Source organism: Coregonus clupeaformis, chromosome 31 (genome assembly GCF_020615455.1).
Source record: "Coregonus clupeaformis isolate EN_2021a chromosome 31, ASM2061545v1, whole genome shotgun sequence".
NCBI lineage: Eukaryota > Metazoa > Chordata > Actinopteri > Salmoniformes > Salmonidae > Coregonus > Coregonus clupeaformis.
Window position 1 is genome coordinate 36,894,100 of NC_059222.1, and position 21,720 is coordinate 36,915,819.

The 21,720-nt window shown below is 39.8% G+C and overlaps 1 protein-coding gene across 1 annotated transcript in view; it reads left to right on the forward strand.

Moving 5' to 3' along the window:
• col21a1 (collagen, type XXI, alpha 1) overlaps positions 1 to 19,105 on the forward strand; it is a 47,678-nt gene extending 28,573 nt beyond the window's left edge. Inside the window, exons 14-30 of the mRNA XM_041858214.2 lie at positions 1,616 to 1,669; positions 2,083 to 2,136; positions 2,229 to 2,282; positions 3,230 to 3,283; positions 6,699 to 6,743; positions 7,518 to 7,571; positions 7,773 to 7,826; positions 10,491 to 10,544; positions 10,859 to 10,930; positions 11,730 to 11,765; positions 14,030 to 14,074; positions 16,096 to 16,128; positions 16,236 to 16,382; positions 16,569 to 16,623; positions 16,707 to 16,901; positions 17,572 to 17,649; positions 18,524 to 19,105. Coding sequence (XP_041714148.1) covers positions 1,616 to 1,669; positions 2,083 to 2,136; positions 2,229 to 2,282; positions 3,230 to 3,283; positions 6,699 to 6,743; positions 7,518 to 7,571; positions 7,773 to 7,826; positions 10,491 to 10,544; positions 10,859 to 10,930; positions 11,730 to 11,765; positions 14,030 to 14,074; positions 16,096 to 16,128; positions 16,236 to 16,382; positions 16,569 to 16,623; positions 16,707 to 16,901; positions 17,572 to 17,649; positions 18,524 to 18,714 — 1,275 coding nt within the window. The 3' untranslated portion in view covers positions 18,715 to 19,105. The remainder of the gene's footprint in view (positions 1 to 1,615; positions 1,670 to 2,082; positions 2,137 to 2,228; positions 2,283 to 3,229; positions 3,284 to 6,698; positions 6,744 to 7,517; positions 7,572 to 7,772; positions 7,827 to 10,490; positions 10,545 to 10,858; positions 10,931 to 11,729; positions 11,766 to 14,029; positions 14,075 to 16,095; positions 16,129 to 16,235; positions 16,383 to 16,568; positions 16,624 to 16,706; positions 16,902 to 17,571; positions 17,650 to 18,523) is intronic.
• Positions 19,106 to 21,720: the final 2,615 nt, after the last annotated feature.

Consider the following 21,720-nt stretch of genomic DNA (forward strand, 5'->3'; position numbering starts at 1 on the left):
TTTGCACACTCTTGGCATTCTCTCAACCAGCTTCACCTGGAATGCTTTTCCAACAGTCTTGAAGGAGTCTTGAAGGAGTTCCCACATATGCTGAGCACTTGTTGGCTGCTTTTCCTTCTGTCTGTGGTCCCAAATCATCTCAATTGGGTGGAGGTCGGATTGTGGAGGCCAGGTCATCTGATGCAGCACTTCATCACTCTCCTTCTTGGTCAAATAGCCCTTACACAGCCTGGAGGTGTGTTGGGTCATTGTCCTGTTGAAAAACAAATGATAGTCCCACTAAGCGCAAACCAGATGGGATGGCGTATCGCTGCAGAATGCTGTGGGAGCCATGCTGGTTAAGTGTGCCTTGAATTCTAAATAAATCACTGACAGTGTCACCAGCAAAGCACCATCACACCTCCTCCTCCATGCTTCGCGGTGGGAACCACACATGCGGAGATCATCCGTTCACCTACTCTGTGTCTCACAAAGACACGGCAGTTGGAACCAAAAATCTCAAATTTGGACTCATCAGACCAAAGGACAGACTTCCACCGGTCTAATGTCCATTGCTCGTGTTTCTTGGCCCAAGCAAGTCTCTACTTCTTATTGGTGTCCTTTAGTAGTGGTTTCTTTGCAGCAATTCGACCATGAAGGCCTGATTCACACAGTCTCCTCTTAACAGTTGATGTTGAGATGTGTCTGTTACTTGAACTCTGTGAAGCATTTATTTGGGCTGCAATCTGAGGTGCAGTTCATTGCCGATTTCTGAGACTGGTAACTCTAATGAACTTATCCTCTGCAGCAGAGGTAACTCTGGGTCTTCCTTTCCTGTGGCGGTCTTCATGAGAGCCAGTTTCATCATAGCGCTTGATGGTTATTGCGACTGCACTTGAAGAACCTTTCAAAGTTCGTGAAATTTTCCGTATTGACTGACCTTCATGTCTTAAAGTAATGTTGGACTGTTGTTTCTCTTTGCTTATTTGAGCTGTTCTTGCCATAATATGGACTTGGTCTTTTACCAAATAGGGAATATTCTGTATACCAACCCCTACCTTGTCACAACACAACTGATTGGCTCAAATACATTAAGAAGGAAAGAAATTCCACAAATTTACTTTTAACAAGGCACACCTGTTAATTTTAATGCATTCCAGGTGACTACCTCATGAAGTGGGTTAAGAGAATGCCAAGAGTGTGCAAAGCTGTCATCAAGGCAAAGGGTGGCTACTTTGAAGAATCTCAAATAGAAAATGTAGTTTGATTTGTTTAACACTTTTTTGGTTTCTACATGATTCCATATGTGTTATTTCATAGTTTTGATGTCTTCACTATTAGTCTACAATGTAGAACATAGTAAAAAGAAAGAAAAACCCTGGAATGAGTAGATGTGTCCAAACTTTTGACTGGTACTGTGTACTAGCTCTTTTGATGAGGCAGTGTCTGTTTTTTAAAAATCATCACACACTTTGTACTTTAGCTGATGCAGCTGTTACCGGTAAAGTTTCAAATACTTTCGCTGCCTCATCTTCCGGAGGCACTTAATGAAATGTTTTCAGAGAAAGGTAGGCAAGGCGAATTGCATGGTAATAACTTGTTATTAAACTTTTTATATCTTTAATTTCTTTCCCAGGGCTCTATGGGTCTTTCAGGGGGGCCAGGACTTGCCGGCAAAGATGGCCAAGTGGTAAGAATATCACAATACTGTTATTAATCACACGGTTATGTACATTAGTTGCCAAGTAAACAGCATAGGTTAGGTAGTAGTTAACTGGCCACTTGCTAATCCTTTCAAGTTGACAAACATATTGACAAATGTATACAGTATATTGACCTCTGACCAATATACTGTAGTATTGTATTGTTGTAATATTGTAAATGTTATATTGTACATTTGTAATGATGGATAAGTGTGAAGTTGTATTGTGTGATGTATTGTTTTATTGATGATGTAGACTGTTTTGTTGTGATGTGTTGTTTTGTTCCGGTATGGACCCCAGGAAGAGTAGTGGCTGCCTTGGCAGCAGCTATTGGGGATCCTAATAAAATACTAAATACTAAATATCAATCTTGGTAATCTTGATGATTTGACAATTTCAGGGAGAAAAAGGAGCCAGGGGACTCTCTGGGCCAGCAGGACATCCAGGAGTACCAGTATGTACAGTATAGATACTCTGGTCTCAAACCAGGAGCTGACATGGCTTTAAGTTTGAAAAAATCTCTCTTTCTTCCATTCTTCAACTCAGGGTTTACCTGGAAGAGATGGAAAGAACGGAGTTCCAGGACAAATCGGTCAAAAGGTTGGTTTTCAGTGTGACTAATCAAAGGAAAGTTAACTCACTGATGGATGGGATTGACGTATGACAAAATTGACCTTAAGGTTGACTTGGCGTAGTCGGCCTGAACTGAACTACTGTTATTGTCTGGCAGTTCCCCAACAGTGGAAATATATTACTGCTGTTAGCACACATTGTGATCTATAAGGGGGTTAAGACCATTGTTTCCTCTTGTTCTTTCTCAGCTCAGCTCAGGCTTTTCTGACACATGGTTTTCATTATCTTAACAGCAGTTCATCACCATCTAGGTGGTTGTGTCTGCGTTATAAATTCTGGATTTATATGATCTTTTCTTCCACATGTAGCACCTTCCAAATGTTCACAGTTGGTTTCTTCCCTTCTACACCATGGAAAATAGAAAAAGTAGTGCCTTATTGCATGTTCTTAATGTCTTTAGATTGCCAGTTTGTTGCAAATCATGGCTTGACAAGCTGGGTTAATAATAATAATAATATGCCATTTAGCAGACGCTTTTATCCAAAGCGACTTACAGTCATGCGTGCATACATTTTTGTGTATGGGTGGTCCCCATACATTACATGTAGAACAGACACTGTACAGACACCTTATTTTACATTTTACTCATTTAGCAGATGCTCTTATCCAGAGTGACTTACAGGAGCAATTAGGGCTAAGTGCCTTGCTCAAGGGCACATCTACAGATTTTTCACATAGTTGGCTTGGGGAGCCGAACCAGTGACCTGTCGGTTACTGGCCCAACACTGTTTACCGCTAGGCTACCTGCCGCCTCTGCTGCTGACTTGATGTAAGATAGTTTCAACAGCATCCAATGAGCAAATACATGGTGCGGTGCTGCTATCTCTTTTGAACTGTACCTGTAACCGGTACACTAAATCATCAAGCATAATGTCTGTGTTTATGATATTTTAATGCATTCTTTTCATCAATAGGGAGAGGTTGGAGCAGCTGGCATCCCTGGTCTAGACGGAAGGGAGGGCCATCCTGTAAGTCATGAACACTTCTATACTTTCTATAACCATTGATTATATTCTACATTCCGTGCACTCTAGATGGTCTACTTTATTTTATGCTTGGGTTTCTATCAAATATGAACAATGCAAGAATGCCCTCCGCCCCCTCAAATAAAATGAATTCCTTGACTTTAGCAGGGGATATCCAAAACAGTCTTGGTCATCTGGATCTACTTGAATCACAGCAGACATCATGGATCATGACAGTATTTCTGACAGCTAGTAAATTTGGAGTGGTTTCCCTCCAGTTCATCCCAGGATATAAACCCTATTAAGGCAATACTTTGGTGACTTCATGTGATGCAGGGAACACAGCTGATTGGAAAAATGTTGTAGTCATTTGGGGACAGAAAAATACATCTGAAAGAGAGTGTTACACAAGGGCATCCCCATTAATCTGGGGAGTTCTGCAGATATGGCCACACAAGCTGAGTGGTGGAACTACGATGTTCTAGAATGAGTCAGTTGCTCCACAGGGCTGTAAGCCATTTGGTTTGCCAGAACATCCAATGAGCTATGTCTTTATGGACTAAATTACACAATAGTTGTAGTTGCCTGTAACCCCCTCAAAGCTATTGTCTTTATTATATTTTGAGACTTTATTCTATTTATTTTCTATTTATTTACTTGTTATTTTACCTGATGCGTTGATAATGGCAAGGGGAAGAGGAATGGGTTGAATGAGCCAGTTGGATGCTGTGGAAGATTAGGTGGCTATGGACGTACTGTTTTGGGTGACCAAAATAATTGTAGCCAGGACACCAGGGTTAACAGCCCTACTCTTGAGACAAGTGTCATGGGATTTTGAATAACCAATTGAGAGTCAAAAGTGCTGTATCCAAAATACGTCACCTTGAGTCATTGGTGTTTTTAGATTAGATGGATGAGCACCCTCTATTGGCCCTTCAAAACCACTTTCAGGCCCTATCCAAAGCCAACAGATAGATGCCAACAGATCAGAGAAGGCTGGTGGGAGGAGCTATAGGATGACGGGCTCATTGTAATGGCTGGAATGGAATATATGGAACGGAGTCAAACATGTGGTTTCCATATGTTTGATGTGTTTGATACCGTTCCATTAATTCCATTCCAGCCATTACAATGAGCCCGTCCTCCTATAGCTCTTCCCACCAGCCTCCTCTGCAACAGATGGATGCAGTATTGCAAAACCTGCATGTGAGCATTTTGCTGACCAAGCAGGATTTAAGCATTGCACATAACGGTTTGAAGATGACATAGCTCATGCGGTGTTCTTGCCAAAAATTGGTTAAAGGTCCTTATTTAGGTATTTAGTGTTCGGAATTGAAAGGATGTTGATGTTCTTTGCAGTCACATTTCTAATGAGTAGAACACAATGTAAAGAGAATGAAACAAAGGCTGTTCTTGGACACTTTCATAGTTAGGCAACTCTTTGATATGCAAATAATTGAATGAATTCTATTAGAATAAAATACTATATGAAATCCTTTATCCAATGAGCCATAATAAGCCTCACAGTCACACTTATCCCCCCATACTCCCATCAATGATCCAAGAATACATAACTATAGTTGACCACGATGTACTCCTCTGCCTATTCCAAGAACGTCTTTGCTGTTTAACACATAAATAAGCTTTGGCTCATCTGATTCCCTGTCTTATTTAACACACAAATAGATTTCCATGGTGTCTTAACTGAAGTGGCTAGTGGTCAATAGCCTCGTCTAGGGAAGAGATTTTAATATATTTGCAGCATCGGAGGATTCTTGATGAGTTATTTTCCATGTTTCCATGTTCTTTACAATCCCCTCAAGATAAATTCTCTGCCGTTTTCCAAACATCTGTACCCGTTTATCATGAAAAACTGACTAAAGAGCCATTTCAAGGTAGTTTTGTTGGATATGCTCAACAATTATAAACTGTTTATTTACTCAACTAAACATTCACAAAATAACAGATTTACTATTTACGACCATTTATGTCCCCAGGAGGGTTGTAAACGTTAGGGACTGTTCCCATTTGTCCATTAATTAACAACAAATATTGTGTCTCTCAACTGCCAAACATAGATCTATGGCTTTTAGAGTGCAAGACCAATGAGGAGATCAGATTATGCTGTGAGGTGTAATGGAATATGCAGAATTTGGCTTAGGATGTGACAATCCCTGTTTAGGATGTGACATTGTTGGTTATTCTACATTTGCCGGCAACCACTACGTAAGGACCTGCTATGTCACCCATATCCTTATAACCTTCAACGTTATTCTTTGTTTGAAGTGTGACAGAGATGTGTCTGTTGAAGGTCTTTGAAGAGGTGGAAATTTTTTCAACAGATAATATGCGTGCAGCCATGAACATAGATCATACTTGAAAAAGGAAACACAGTCATCTCTGGGACTACTTAAAGATGATGTATCAACTGACCTTTGGCCTGTATAGAATAGTCTCCTGTTAGTCTCATTGTTCACAGGGTTACACCACAGTGAATTATCAGAGATATTTGGTATCACTAAATGCAGTAGTCCTTGTTTAGTACTTCCATAAACATGGCATATTTGTTCACTACATACATGCTTCTTATTATGAACTCCTGATTTCTGACACTGAGTGGTCAGACAAAATGGGCAAGCTTTCACAGAAATTGAATGCATCCATTCCACTTCATGGAACACATCCTCAAGCATTTGAAACACCTATTGCTGTTTTCAATTAGTAATATTTTTGTGACTGTTACTATTAATTTAAACCAAGCTATATACTGTGGCTTTAAGAGCTTTGAGGTATGAGGCTTTATGTCGGAATGAGACTCTGGAGGTGTCCTAGATACATGTTCCATGTTGAAATGACTGATTAGTGGGAGATCTATTGTGTGCAGAGATCACTTATAGGTCCACATAAAGTTGTGTATTTTCTTTTATACAAACTTTAGGAAGTATATTTATTGGACAACAAACCTATTTGTACTATTAGGTCTATCTTTGTTAGGGGTCAACCAGTTATTCATATAAAATCAATCAACATGTTATGACTAGATAGCCAAAAGCTAACACACACATATTGTATGTTATTTAGATTGGTACAACAGTCTCTCTGATGAATTGTAAATGCAATGAGGTTTCAAGCCGCATTCGCCCTGTCCATTCATTGTGATACCCAATGCTATCTAGAACCACTGCTCTCTGCATTAGGGCGGTATTTGTGTTTGTTTTTTTACAACATCCTGTGAAAGCTATTAAACCCGCTGTCTGATAGAGCCAGCGAAGCTCAGGGGAAAGACATTTGATATGTGAATAATCCAGACACTCAGAAGAAAGAAAACCAAACCATCCGTAAACCATGTACAGTATGTTAGCATTGTGATTGTGTGCTGTCATATAGAGTAAGCTACATACTCTGTCTTTGTTTCCAGGGTATGCCTGGCGTGCCTGGAAATGAGGGCCTGAGTGGAACTAAGGTGAGCTCTTGTTATTCTCATAAAGGTATGCCCTTATATTAGGACACGCCTATACTGTTTATTACATTTTCATTAAATATTGATTCAAATTCACAATCTCCTTCCCGGCAATTTTTCTTTATAGTAAACTTTTGTGCTGGCAAGAAAGGCTATAATGTTATTGTACTTTATTTGACATTCCCTTATTGTATTCTATGTCTAAAATGATTTATGAACATTATACTGTGTTCAACCACATTTTACATGCACCGTTATAAAGTATAGACTAAAATAAATAGGAATATAATAAAGGAAAGGGTAGCCTAGTGGTTAAAGTGTTGGGCCAGTAACCGGTTCGAATCCCAGAGTCGACTAGGTGAAAAATGTGCCCTTGAGCAAGGCACTTAACACTAATTGCTCTGGATAAGAGTGTCTGCTAAATGACTAAAATGTAAGTGCGTGTGATGGCTTTTGGAAAATCCACAAATGATGTTGGGATTACTAAGATTTGAAAAGACTTCAGTCTTGCCCGCAAATAAGTACATTTTAAAAAGTCCTCTGCGGACTGGACTCAGTACCCTATCCCCATAACATTAGACTTTTATATTTTGATATTGAAATACATAAATAATCTTTAACTGACAGAGAGAAAGAGCAACATGCAATCAATCAGGAGAGTTGTTATACTTGTATTTCTTATCAAAATATATTTCCAAATTGACCAACCGTTGCGTTAAATTACAGTATAAAAAAGCGACTACATATGTTATTAATTATATGATTCTATAATTACAGGGTGAAGCTGGTTTGCCAGGACCGAAGGGAGCCAAAGGTTCAACTGGAACATCTGTAAGTTGGCTGCAGCCAATAGATCCAGTTTCAATTTGTCCAAATGTATTCAGGATCACACTTACAGTAGTATATTTGGCTTAAATACGTATGGAAGTCATTTTCACACTTACTCAGTGATCCATAATAAATACAAATACAGATGTGTAGAGATACGCGGAACATCGAAACTGATGTTGTTTTCTTGTTTTTCTTATTTAGGGGGACAATGGATTGCCTGGTGAACCTGGATCATCAGGGCAACCTGGACCTAAGGTAACAGTGATTTCTCTTCTGTTCCAGAAATGTAACATCATGTCAATGGGATGATGTCGATCAGGGATGATGTCGATTTTCTTTTGCCCAACGTCCATGTGAGTACTATTTGCAGAAGTAGTCAAATGTACTTTTCTTGGGGGGGCTGAGAACATCTCAATAACTTGGGTAAATATAGTAAATAGTAATAGTAAAGATTGCTCCACCACATACCTTAATACACCATTTTAGCATTGAAACGTTGTGAACCAATAAAGGTACAGATGTAGGATCTTAATTTGATCACTGTTTTGTTGCTGAGAATTTTCCTGCACATTTTTAACATCGCTTTTTTCTGACAAAAACTAGTTCATTGCATCTTGTGGAGCCCAGTTTCATAATATTACCATATGTCCCAGCTGCTTGTCGTAGTTTCGAAGTAATCACGAAAAGACAGGTCTTATTATAGGGCATTTTTCAGCCTGCCAGCTCCTATTACTTCTATTAAGCACTGTGGCACCAACTCACCTTCAGAACGTTCTATTCCCAGCCCATTGTTCTACGTCACAGTGGCTGCTTTGCTATTGTTGGCAATGAGACATGCCTATGCTGGTAGTTAAAATGGCAACAACAAAAAAAAAACTTGGAGGTCGTCCCATTGTTTTATAAAGGGGAAATATAGGTATGTCAGTCTATTTCGTAAAATATCTTGCAATGTGTATATTAAAATTTGTTCAAGTCGGCCACCATTTTAATCATGAGAATCTCCTCTTTGTAATCATCAGCGAGCTCAGTTGTCATCAAATGCTAGCCCCAAAATACTTTTTTCCCTTGGTACCCTGAGCTCCGCCCATTGTTTTCCTATGGAGAAGCATGCCGGTCTATTTCGCCAAATATCTCTCAATGTGTATATTTAGATTTTTTCAAGTTGGACACCATTTTAATCAGGAGAATGTCCTCTTTGTAATTATGTAAGTCTGGGCAGCAAGCTCGGTTGTCATCGATCACTAGACCAGAAATAGTCAGAAGTTTTCATTTTTTCCCTATTTCTTCATTACGCAGACATAAGCACAGTTGACACCATCGGGGTGCGGATGTTTACTTTGTACACAGGTTTTTTTTTCTTCTTCATCCTAAGAACAGATTGTAGTGGTAATATGAAAAGAGATACATTTTTTTGTGCCATTTAGGTGAAATGGAATTCTAAGCATCATTCCAGTCAAAATAGGCTCTGCGAACGTTCGATTCAATTAATTTGCTAGTGTTCCAGCTTAGCCAACGTTCTATTGACGTTTTTCAGCCTTGGGTGAATTTTGACTCGTTCTTTTGTCCAGCCTACCATTAATTATAATCTACATAATAATTCACATTTCCTGTTGTTACAGGATTCTTTTCCTGCTGTAGCAAACTGGCTCAAATTAAGATCCTACATCTGTAATGTGTTGGAGCAATTTGAGTGTTCTGGCCATTTACTAGTACTAGTACAGTGTCTTGGAGAAGATCTCAACTACTCCTCTCTCCTGCAATGCCACCACTAGAGGCAGTGCTGCAACACCACCACTAGAGACAGTGCTGCAACACCACCACTAGAGGCAGTGCTGCAACACCAGCACTAGATGCAGTGCTGCAACACCAACACTAGAGGCAGTGCTGCAACACCACCACTAGAGGCAGTGCTGTAAAAATATCACTAGAGGCAGTGATGACCACACAGAGCAACTTTAAAACCCTTAATGACGTTGAGCAGTGTTATGAAATCCCAAATACTGCCGGTTACATTACCTCATCTGTCCATACAAGGGTTTATTGTTGCGCTGTGCATATCAGTCCCTTGTCTATTGGTGTTTGAAATCAGTTCCTCTAGTTGTGTTATAGTGCCTACCGAGACATGCAACAAAACTCAGCATTATTGTAGATGCATATAGTGCTTGGGTTAGCATTTTCTGCAGTGATATAACTTCTAGCGAGTATGTTGTTTAGAGCAGTACCATAGCTATACTAGAGACGCCAAATGAAATGGTGATCCAAGCTTACTACTATTGCCTTCGTCAGTGGAATTTTGGGATGGAAATCAAAAGCGGGATGGTACTCTGGTTCTCTGGTCTCCTCTCTCTGTCTCCCATTCACTGGTCTCCACTCTCTGTCTCCCAATCACTTTTCATTAGCTGATATCCCTTTAACAAGAGCCAATGTGTATTGGTTAATGGCACAGGACTGAAATAGCAGTTTATGGACATGAGCAGGGTTTTCATATTAATGTCTTAGTTTCAAACAGTAGTTATTAGGGAGAGGACATTTGTTTAGAAAAAGAAAAAACACAAACTAGGGCTGGGATTCAATCCAATCAGCACTAGAAAACGTAATAGCGCGCTTGACATTTAAAGGTAATTTCCGATTGAGCCGACATGTGCAGCATTTACCTTGAATGTGGTCTCTGCCAATGCGGAAACAATGCATTTAAAAGGTGCATATCCGACAAAGCGTGATCGGATTGAATCCCGCCCTAGATCTAATTTCTAGCATTATGGTCATGTCTCCTTATGGTTCCCTAAAACTCTAATGTTGATTATGAGCATTTATTTATATTTTTTCACAGCAGTATTTCATGATTTCATTTCCAAATCAGCATCTGCTATGTCTTTTATAAAGTACCTCCTTCAACTAATTAACTTTTCTCAAATAAAGGGCAGCAAAGGTGAAAGTGGACTGCAAGGTCAACCAGGGGTTCCAGGACAGGAGGTCAACATTTTAAGTTTTATATCTGTTTGTATTATATATATTCTGAATGTAAATAGACAGTAAAGGTGATACATTACATCATTATGATCTGTTTTAAGAAGGCTGTGTGAGTCATTGAAGAACCCTTACAGTGTGACGTAAGCCACAGAACGTCTAAGAGACAAAGTGTCCTACTATGGGTTCTTACTATGCACAGATATGTGGTTGTCTCACCCAGCTATCTGAAGACTGTAAGTCGCTGTAATAAGAGCGTCTGCTAAATGGCTGAAATGTACATGTACAGCATAATGCTGATTGAATTAATGTTATTCCAGGGCAAGTCAGGTGACCTCGGTGGAGCAGGTCAGCCAGGACACCCAGGAATGCCAGGCCTGACAGGACCTAAGGTACTTACAGGCTCCTACAAAATCACTTTTAACTTCTCTGAAAATACTGTGTCTATACTCTTCGATAGGGATTTACTTATTTAGCAATTACTGGAATTATTGGAATTAGCAATTATACTCATTTTCACTAAATGTTCTGCTCAAAAAGGTATTTTGAAATTGGTATAATTATTTATTTTTTCTGAGGCGTAGTGTACGATTGAGCTGGGATTGAGCATTAAGAATGTTTTCTGCAAATGTTTTCAGTGTTTCCATCCCGATCACATTTTGTTTATTTAATGAGCGAGGAAAAACACTGACGTTGCATTTTGATGAAGAAGTAGGAGCCAGAAAGCTACTTTATAGTGAGCTGTGTTTCCAGATTTACCTCCATTAACTTCAATAAAGAATAATAATTTATACTACAGCAACCAAGCAAATCTTTCATGGGATGAAATTAATTAATTACCCCAAGGACTGCAATTTACAGGTGAGGGTTAATCAAATGCAATAAAATACATAATTGATCTATAACAGTATTTTTTACAGGAACTTTTCAGTTTGCCTTTCGTTTCATTTCTACCATTTCAGGAAAACTTGCAATCTTACAACAAAATATATATATTTTTTAAACAGTGAAACACTACAAGAGGCTTGTAGAATGTTTAACATACTGTCATCTGGCATATCCATAGCCTGTGCCATAGACGTGATGCAGTATGTGGGTATTGAAGTTGAAACATTTGGAACTGTAACTCTGTCTTCTCCTATTATAACAATATCATAACATGTGATTGTTGTGTCATTTCTATCTCACCAGGGACAAAGGGGAGATCCAGGTGAACGAGGAGGGAAGGTATTCATTTAATAACTCCTGATGACAATTCAAATCCATTAGCTACCCTTGATGCTTTGTATGGAGCGTCTGTCTTCTCAGGGGATTTCAGGTGGAATTCCTGATGTTTCAAGTATTCAGTTTGGTTATATTTTGCCATGTTGTTCAGTCCAAGAGAGCAAATAATGGTAAACAGCTAAAAAATGAAATTGAATATACTGTAACTGATGAACATATCAAACTTTCATTTGACTTATGGACCAGAGGTTGCTTTGGGAAACATATACAGTGGGGGAAAAAGTATTTAGTCAGCCACCAATTGTGCAAGTTCTCCCACTTAAAAAGATGAGAGAGGCCTGTAATTTTCATCATAGGTACACATCAACTATGACAGACAAAATGAGAAAAAAAAATCCAGAAAATCACATTGTAGGATTTTTTATGAATTTATTTGCAAATTATGGTGGAAAATAAGTATTTGGTCAATAACAAAAGTTTATCAATACTTTGTTATATACCCTTTGTTGGCAATGACACAGGTCAAACGTTTTCTGTAAGTCTTCATAAGGTTTTCACACACTGTTGCTGGTATTTTGGCCCATTCCTCCATGCAGATCTCCTCTAGAGCAGTGATGTTTTGGGGCTGTCGCTGGGCAACACGGACTTTCAACTCCCTCCAAAGATTTTCTATGGGGTTGAGATCTGGAGACTGGCTAGGCCACTCCAGGACCTTGAAATGCTTCTTACGAAGCCACTCCTTCGTTGCCCGGGCGGTGTGTTTGGGATCATTGTCATGCTGAAAGACCCAGCCACGTTTCATATTCAATGCCCTTGCTGATGGAAGGAGGTTTTCACTCAAAATCTCACGATACATGGCCCCATTCATTCTTTCCTTTACACGGATCAGTCGTCCCTGGTCCCTTTGCAGAAAAACAGCCCCAAAGCATGATGTTTCCACCCCCATGCTATGGTGTTCTTTGGATGCAACTCAGCATTCTTTGTCCTCCAAACACGACGAGTTGAGTTTTTACCAAAAAGTTCTATTTTGGTTTCATCTGACCATATGACATTCTCCCCAATCCTCTTCTGGATCATCCAAATGCACTCTAGCAAACTTCAGACGGGCCTGGGCACATACTGGCTTAAGCAGGGGGACACGTCTGGCACTGCAGGATTTGAGTCCCTGGCGGCGTAGTGTGTTACTGATGGTAGGCTTTGTTACTTTGGTCCCAGCTCTCTGCAGGTCATTCACTAGGTCCCCCCCGTGTGGTTCTGGGATTTTTGCTCACCGTTCTTGTGATCATTTTGACCCACGGGGTGAGATCTTGCGTGGAGCCCCAGATCGAGGGAGATTATCAGTGGTCTTGTATGTCTTCCATTTCCTAATAATTGCTCCCACAGTTGATTTCTTCAAACCAAGCTGCTTACCTATTGCAGATTCAGTCTTCCCAGCCTGGTGCAGGTCTACAATTTTGTTTCTGGTGTCCTTTGACAGCTCTTTGGTCTTGGCCATAGTGGAGTTTGGAGTGTGACTGTTTGAGGTTGTGGACAGGTGTCTTTTATACTGATAACAAGTTCAAACAGGTGCCATTAATACAGGTAACGAGTGGAGGACAGAGGAGCCTCTTAAAGAAGAAGTTACAGGTCTGTGAGAGCCAGAAATCTTGCTTGTTTGTAGGTGACCAAATACTTATTTTCCACCATAATTTGCAAATATATTCATAAGAAATCCTACAATGTGATTTTCTGGAGAAAAAAAATCTCAATTTGTCTGTCATAGTTGACGTGTACCTATGAGGAAAATTACAGGCCTCTCTCATCTTTTTAAGTGGGAGAACTTGCACAATTGGTGGCTGACTAAATACTTTTTTCCCCCACTGTATATAGGTTGCTACGTTTCCATGTACATAAGACCGCTTCAAGTATAATCTGATGCTTGGCTCACTATCTCCTTCCAAATGTGGTTGCTTTCATTTAGCCAGAGTGGAATCATGTTGAACAACTGCTTAATTCAAAAGTCATGGAAAACAGGGACAGCTATGATCTTTGGGAGGGGAACTAGGAAGCGTATCGAGTCAAATGACAATGTCACCACAGGACTGCGGTTAAGAAGTCACTTGTACTGAGTTTCTGGATGGAAATATCATTAACCTTCTTGTAAAATCGCAGTCAATTTTAACTCTGCTCTGAAGGACACTAATTTGATTACTGAAGACCTTACATTTAATCACAAGCAGAATGACTAAAAACAAAAACCATTATTGCTCGTTTAATTTTCTCTACAGGGATTGAGAGGTGAAAAAGGAGATTTGGGAATTCCAGGGAATCATGTAAGTTCCCCTTCCTATGATTACATCTCATATTATTTACATCAATGAATGAATTCCGTAATGGCTATACAAAAGCATTTTGTCCAGTTGGACAGTTGATTGTCCAGCAGCCTCGGAAGCCCAGTTACATAGTACTTACTGCTTGCAAGTGCTACAGTATACTTTTTCTATGGGAAACTTTTCTAACCACATTACAGTGGTTATTCCATTGCCTAAATCATTCGTAACTGGGAATATGTTCCTCTTGTCACAATGTATTTCTTTCATATTGTAGACTAGCACTGATATGAATTTTGCAGTCCAACTATGTTCTAATACAGGGGTGTCAAACTCATTTTAGCTCAGGGGCCACATGGAGGAAAATCTATTCCCAAGTGGGCCGGACCGGAAAAATCATGGTATATATAACTTAAAAACAACAACTTCAGATTGTTTTTTTTGTTTTAATACGATCAACATACAACATAAAGCTGGAGCCTGAGGACAGTGTGTCCAAAATAGTACAAGCACAACATCACTATTAATCATAAAACACGTCAAGTTTATTTGAAAATTCTAAAGAAAAAGAACACACAAACACACAATGCCTCAGTGATTAACAGAACTGTTTCACAGATCACAGAACTATATCAGGGTGTCATTTCTCAGGCAGAAATGTAGATAAAAATAATGAAATCCTGTTCCCCAAACAAGTGCAAGAACCACAGAGTCAAGAATAGGTTAAATATACAAATAAAATAAAAACAATTAAAAACAATAGCACATCAACATAAAAACATATAAACATAAAGCTGGAGCCTGAGGACAGTGTCCAAAAGCACAACATCACTATTAATCATAAAACACCTCAAGTTATTTGAAAGTTCTGAGGACAAAGAACACACAAACACACAATGCCTCAGTGATTCACAGAAGTATATCACAGATCACAGAACTATATCAGGGTGTCATTTCTCAGGCAGAAATGTAGATAAAAATAATGAAATCCTGTTCCCCAAACAAGTGCAAGAACCACAGAGTCAAGAATAGGTTAAATATACAAATAAAATAAAATCAATTAAAAACAATAGCACATCAACATAAAAACATATAAACATAAATCTGAAAGCGTTGCTCAAACTCCCGTAACAGTCCCGTTATTTTATCTTTGAACCGCTTCATGTCTGCCACATGTTGGGTCGCGCACACATTTTTCAGACAGGGGAAGTGAGCTGCATCACCACCGGCAAGTTGCGTCTCCCACAATGACACATTCAACTTGAAAGAACGTATGCTGTCATAATACTGCGTGACAACTTTGATGCGCCCTTGCAGCTGTTTGTTCAAGTTATTCAGGTGCTCTGTAACATCCACCATAAATGCAAGGTCCTGCATCCATTCTGCGGAATGAAATTCTAACACTGGTTTGCCCTTTTCTTCCATGAACTGTTCAATTTCTTCTCGTAAATCAAAGAAACGCCTCAGCACAGCACCTCGGCTTAACCATCTTACCTCAGTGTGGTATGGCAGGCCATAGATGTGGTCTTTCTCTCTGAGAAGGCTGTCAAACTGACGGTGATTCAGGCTTCTGGATCGGATGAAATTAACAGTTTGGATGACCACCTTCATGACGTTATCCATCTTTAATGACTTGCAACACAAAGCCTCCTGGTGCAAAATACAGTGAAAAGTCAAAAAATCACGTTTTTTAAATTTAAAAAAAAAAAAAATTAATCATCTCGCGGGCCGGATTAAACCCGTTTGTGGGCCTGATCCGGCCCGCGGGCCGTACGTTTGACACCCCTGTTCTAATACATTCATGTACAGAAGTTGGATTGTGAATTTGGAAGTGTCGGAACAACTCTCAAATTGACTTCTGACTATCACTTTTCCATTGAGAATATCAATTTAAACAGCATGTTTTCCCTTTATCCACATCCAGAGGATATGGAAGTTAGTTGTATTTCCATCTCATTCAAACCCAATTACATTATAATTAATCAACATGACTAATACTCAGCCATTATGACTTTGATTGACAGGGCTCTATTGGCTCATCGGGACAAAAAGGGGAGGTAAGTCTGTCATTGACTACTGTAAGTAGCTGTAGCCCTGAATAGCCAAGCATACGTCCCCATCTAGAGCAGTGTGTGTACTTATACTATGCTCTTGTGGAAGCCAGAAAGGAACAACAGGAGACCCCGGTCAGAGGGGACTGGGAGGTCACCAAGGCCAGCCAGGACTATCAGGGCAGACTGGCCCGCCTGGGCCTCGAGGACAGAGCGGGGACGTTGGCCCTCTTGGGCCACCTGGACTAGAGGGGAGACCTGTATGTACCCCACCAGTACACTCACCAGTACCCCACCAGTACATTGACCATGCTTGGTCACCAACAACTACCCAACATGTCACTTTTCAACAACAATCGTTAACTGTTCCATCAATGTCTATGCCGTCTGTATTAATTGACTCATACATTTTGCATGATGCCATCAATCATGTCACATTTCCACAGGGAAGGGAGATGTCCAAGCAAATCATTCAGGAAATATGCAGAGAGGTACTTAGATGTGAGTATTGATTATGTTTGATCATTGCTGTACTCTGTAGAGTACACATTATCTGAGCCTTCTCCATTGTGTTTTCATCCCAGTGGAGATGCCTTCGCTACTCCTCAGTAACCAGCAGCTGAGTAACTGTGACCACTGCCAGACCAGGGATGGGACTTCGGGGGCACCAGGCCCGGTTGGGCCCAAGGGATCTACAGGCTTTCCTGGGAACCCTGGTTCCAGTGGACAGCCGGGCCATCCAGGTCGACCTGGGCATCCTGGGATGCTTGGCTTGAAAGGTAATAAATAGGCTTTAGGACTAATTTCATCTGTGCAGTATGTACAGGTAAACAGTAGAATGTACTGCCTCTAGTGGTGGTGTTACAGCACTGCCTCTAGTGGTGGTGTTGCAGGAGAGAGGAGTAATTGAGATCTTCTCCAGGACACTGTACCAGTAAAATGTAAACAAAGGCCTAGCTTTTTCCTGTAGTCAAGTTAAATGTAAAAATAGATTTGTACTGTCTGGAACACATTGCATTCTATTTGTACTGTCTGGAACACATTGCATTCTATTTGTCTGTCTGGAACACATTGCATTCTATTTGTCTGTCTGGAACACATTGCATTCTATTTGTTCTGTCTGGAACACATTGCATTCTATTTGTCTGTCTGGAAGACATTGCATTCTATTTGTTCTGTCTGGAACACATTGCATTCTATTTGTCTGTCTGGAACACATTGCATTCTATTTGTTCAGTCTGGAACACATTGCATTCTATTTGTCTGTCTGGAACACATTGCATTCTATTTGTTCTGTCTGGAACACATTGCATTCTATTTGTCTGTCTGGAACACATTGCATTCTATTTGTTCAGTCTGGAACACATTGCATTCTATTTGTTCTGTCTGGAACACATTACATTATATTTGTACTGTCTGGAACACACTGCATTCTATTTGTGTTTTCAGGAGATCCAGGATTAAAGGGTGAGAAGGGGAGTCAAGGAAGAACAGAGATTGGAGATCCGGGAACACCAGGGCCTCCAGGTAATAATAGGAATATAAAACATGTTTACTATGTATGGTACGCTACTGTACATCTAATCTGAGTGTACAAAACATTATGAACACCTAGTCTTTCCATGACATATGATCCCTTATTGATGTCACCTGTTAAATCCACTTCAATCATTGTAGATGAAGGGGAGGAGACCAGTTAAAGAAGGGTTTTTAAGCCTTGAGACAATTGAGACATGGATTGTGTATGTGTGCCATTCAGAGGGTGAATGGGCAAGACAAAATATGTGAGTGCCTTTGAACGGTATGGTAGTAGGTGCCAGGCACACCGATTTGTGTCAAGAACTGCAACGTTGCTGGGTTTTTCACGCTCAACTGTTTCCCATGTGTATCAAGAATGGTCCACCACCCAAAGGACATCCAACCAACTTGACACAACTGTGGGAAGCAATGGAATCAACAGCTTTCGACACCTTGTAGAGTCCATACCCCAACAAATGTAGGCTGTTCTGAGGGCAAAAGGAGGGGTGCAAATCAATATTAGGAAGGTGTTCTTCATGTTTTGTACACTCAGTGTAACTATGTCTATTCAGTTATTTAGTCAATATAGAAATGGAATCAGGAAAATGTTCTTAAGATTGATGCATCTGGGTCACAGCACAGTAATCCAATCATGTCCTCAGTCCAAGCTGTTTGAGAATACTTTCTGGGATTCATTTCAGAACTATTGCAACCATTTTTCCCTCTTCTGCAGATAAACACATTGTAAGCCTTTTGGGACCTTAGCTACCCCTTTTCAATCAAAAGTGATCAAATAACAGGATTAGGAATTGTTGGCAAACCAGTAGGACATGTTTTGGAACCACAAGAGATACACCTCATTTGTAATTGTCTACTTTCCCAGGTCCGATGGGTCCCCAGGGGTATAGTAAACCAGGTCATCCAGGGAAGCCAGGACCCCCTGGCTTAAACGGGGAGGAGGGGAAGAGAGGTAACCCTGGGGTCCCGGGCCAGCCGGGGGTGTGTCATCTATCCATGTGTTACGGTGTCATGATGAGGAGCAGGGATCCTTTCAGTAAAGGACCAAACTATTGACCCAACATGGCAGCAGGCAGGCAATCAAACAGTCTGGAGTTGATGCGTAAATCTCAAAGAAAAACAGCAAATCTTTCCAATCTCAGGAAGATCACATTTTACAGTGTTTCCCATCAGTCACGGAAACAGGAAGTACCTCTTAACATGTATATAGCAAAGATACCCATGTGCATCCTTTCATGACCTTTCTCAAGCCCCGTTTATACCTGGTTCTAACCTGGTCATTTGTCCTGATCTTCTCCACATTCTGATAGCGGCCACAGTTTTAGACAGGTGTAGACATTTATAAGATGCATTGTGATCTGATTGTGATCGGATCTTCCTGACCACCTCCTTAGGTAGTCAGACACACATTGGGTTTGGATATACAGTGGGGGAAAAAAGTATTTAGTCAGCCACCAATTGTGCAAGTTCTCCCACTTAAAAAGATGAGAGAGGCCTGTAATTTTCATCATAGGTACACGTCAACTATTACGAAGCCACTCCTTCGTTGCCCGGGAGGTGTGTTTGGGATCATTGTCATGCGGAAAGACCCAGCCACGTTTCATATTCAATGCCCTTGCTGATGGAAGGAGGTTTTCACTCAAAATCTCACGATACATGGCCCCATTCATTCTTTCCTTTACACGGATCAGTCGTCCTGGTCCCTTTGCAGAAAAACAGCCCCAAAGCATGATGTTTCCACCCCCATGCTATGGTGTTCTTTGGATGCAACTCAGCATTCTTTGTCCTCCAAACACGACGAGTTTAGTTTTTACCAAAAAGTTCTATTTTGGTTTCATCTGACCAAGCTGCTTACCTATTGCAGATTCAGTCTTCCCAGCCTGGTGCAGGTCTACAATTTTGTTTCTGGTGTCCTTTGACAGCTCTTTGGTCTTGGCCATAGTGGAGTTTGGAGTGTGACTGTTTGAGGTTGTGGACAGGTGTCTTTTATACTGATAACAAGTTCAAACAGGTGCCATTAATACAGGTAACGAGTGGAGGACAGAGGAGCCTCTTAAAGAAGAAGTTACAGGTCTGTGAGAGCCAGAAATCTTGCTTGTTTGTAGGTGACCAAATACTTATTTTCCACCATAATTTGCAAATAAATTCATTAAAAATCCTACAATGTGATTTTCTGGAGAGAGAAAATCTCAATTTGTCTGTCATAGTTGACGTGTACCTATGATGAAAAGTACAGGCCTCTCTCATCTTTTTAAGTGGGAGAACTTGCACAATTGGTGGCTGACTAAATACTTTTTTCCCCACTGTATACGTGTAGACGGATCTGGACAGATGGCACCATTGACTTATGTCATCAATATGTGTCTTAAAATAAATAAATAAATATTATTTTGAAAGAATAGCTGTGAAATAATTTGCATACAGGGAGGGGCCAGGAAATCCAGTCACAATGCATGCACAGTGGACGGATAAGAGATTACATTTCTTAAAATGTGGACACAGTCAGAATGTGGACAAGATCAGGACACAGGACACATATTAGCGCCAGGTATAAACCGGGCTTTAGAGTGGAAAAAAACATATTAATTCTGTTCTTCTCACATTCTGCTTTGTTATGTCATGGGCTCCATTTTGCTTTAAAGGGATAGTGCAACATTTTGGCTTTTTTGTACTTACCCAGAGTCAGATGAACTCATGGATACCACTTGTATGTCTCTGCAGGCAGTTTGAAAGTAGTTTCTGGAGCCATTGCTAACTAGCGTTAGCACAATGACTGGAAGTCTACAGGAAAAGCTACAGGAACAGCTAGCATGAAAAATATGTGCACTGTCCCTTTAAAGAATGATAGTAATTGCTCCTACATTTGGATGGCTTTGGTTGGCATTGGTTGGATTCTGGGCCAAATATCAATACAAAGCATCCAATGTAAAGAATTCTGCACTGCTCACACAAGTACACAGGAATGGTTGGCGCTCCACTTAGACAATGCTGATGGTACATTTTCTTGCTATATACTGCCCCCTGTTGTTGATTTTTTGCACCATACTTTTTCATTGGTCACCCCTCAATTTGTTTACCAAATTTGTTTGTAGTTATTTATGAAATGTTTATAGACCCTGTAATGTATTATAATTTGTAATTTGACAAAAAAAGTTGTTGTAAACAACGTCTAAAGAAATATTAAAAAATTTCAGGGCAAATCTGTGAGCTTGCTATCTCTATAATGGAGGCTGCTATTGTCATTTTCATGAATAAACATATTAAAGCCATCATCTAAAACCTTGTGCGCATTACTGCAATGCTATTTCAGCTTATATTCCTTTTTTTTATATATTTTTTTACAATAACTAGTTCATGTATTGTATGAAAAATACAGAAAAAAAGTATTTTTGTAACTTGAGTAGAGGATAGGCCTACCTACTATAACAAATGTAAACCTGGGAAATCCTAGCAAATTTCTGTCAAAAGAGTGAGGGCTAAAAGAAACATGTTGACATCTTGACTTAATCTGAAGTTTGCTCTGTTTCAAATGATTTGCTGTTTGCGCATATATGACATTTACGTGCCTGAGTACCTTACTTTACCTTACCGTACCTTATCTTACCTTAGCCTATCAAGTTTAAGTATTTTTGGTTATTTATAAAACGGAACTAATTTACTGTGTATTGATGGGCTTTACCTGTGAGAGCTTGGTCGTTTTTTTGCTGTGTCTAATTTTATTACATTTTGTATGTGTAATTGTGACTTTTGTATTGACTTTTGGTATCATTAATTACAACTTTTTTATGACGTGAAGTTTTTTTTGTGTGTGTGTGTTTGTCATGAAAATTAAAAAGGAAATTCCACCACTTTTTACCTCATATTATTAATTTCCCTCTGTTTCACAATAACAGTTTTCAAAAATAACTTTTGATGACATCATAATGGGAGCTTTTCTTCTTATATTTTTACATACAGCATGTAGAAATGTGCCGTTTTCACATATGTAGACACTTCTATGGTTCTGGAGATAACATCAGGTTAAAAAGTGGTGGAATTTCCCTTTAAGTACAGAATTGTCAT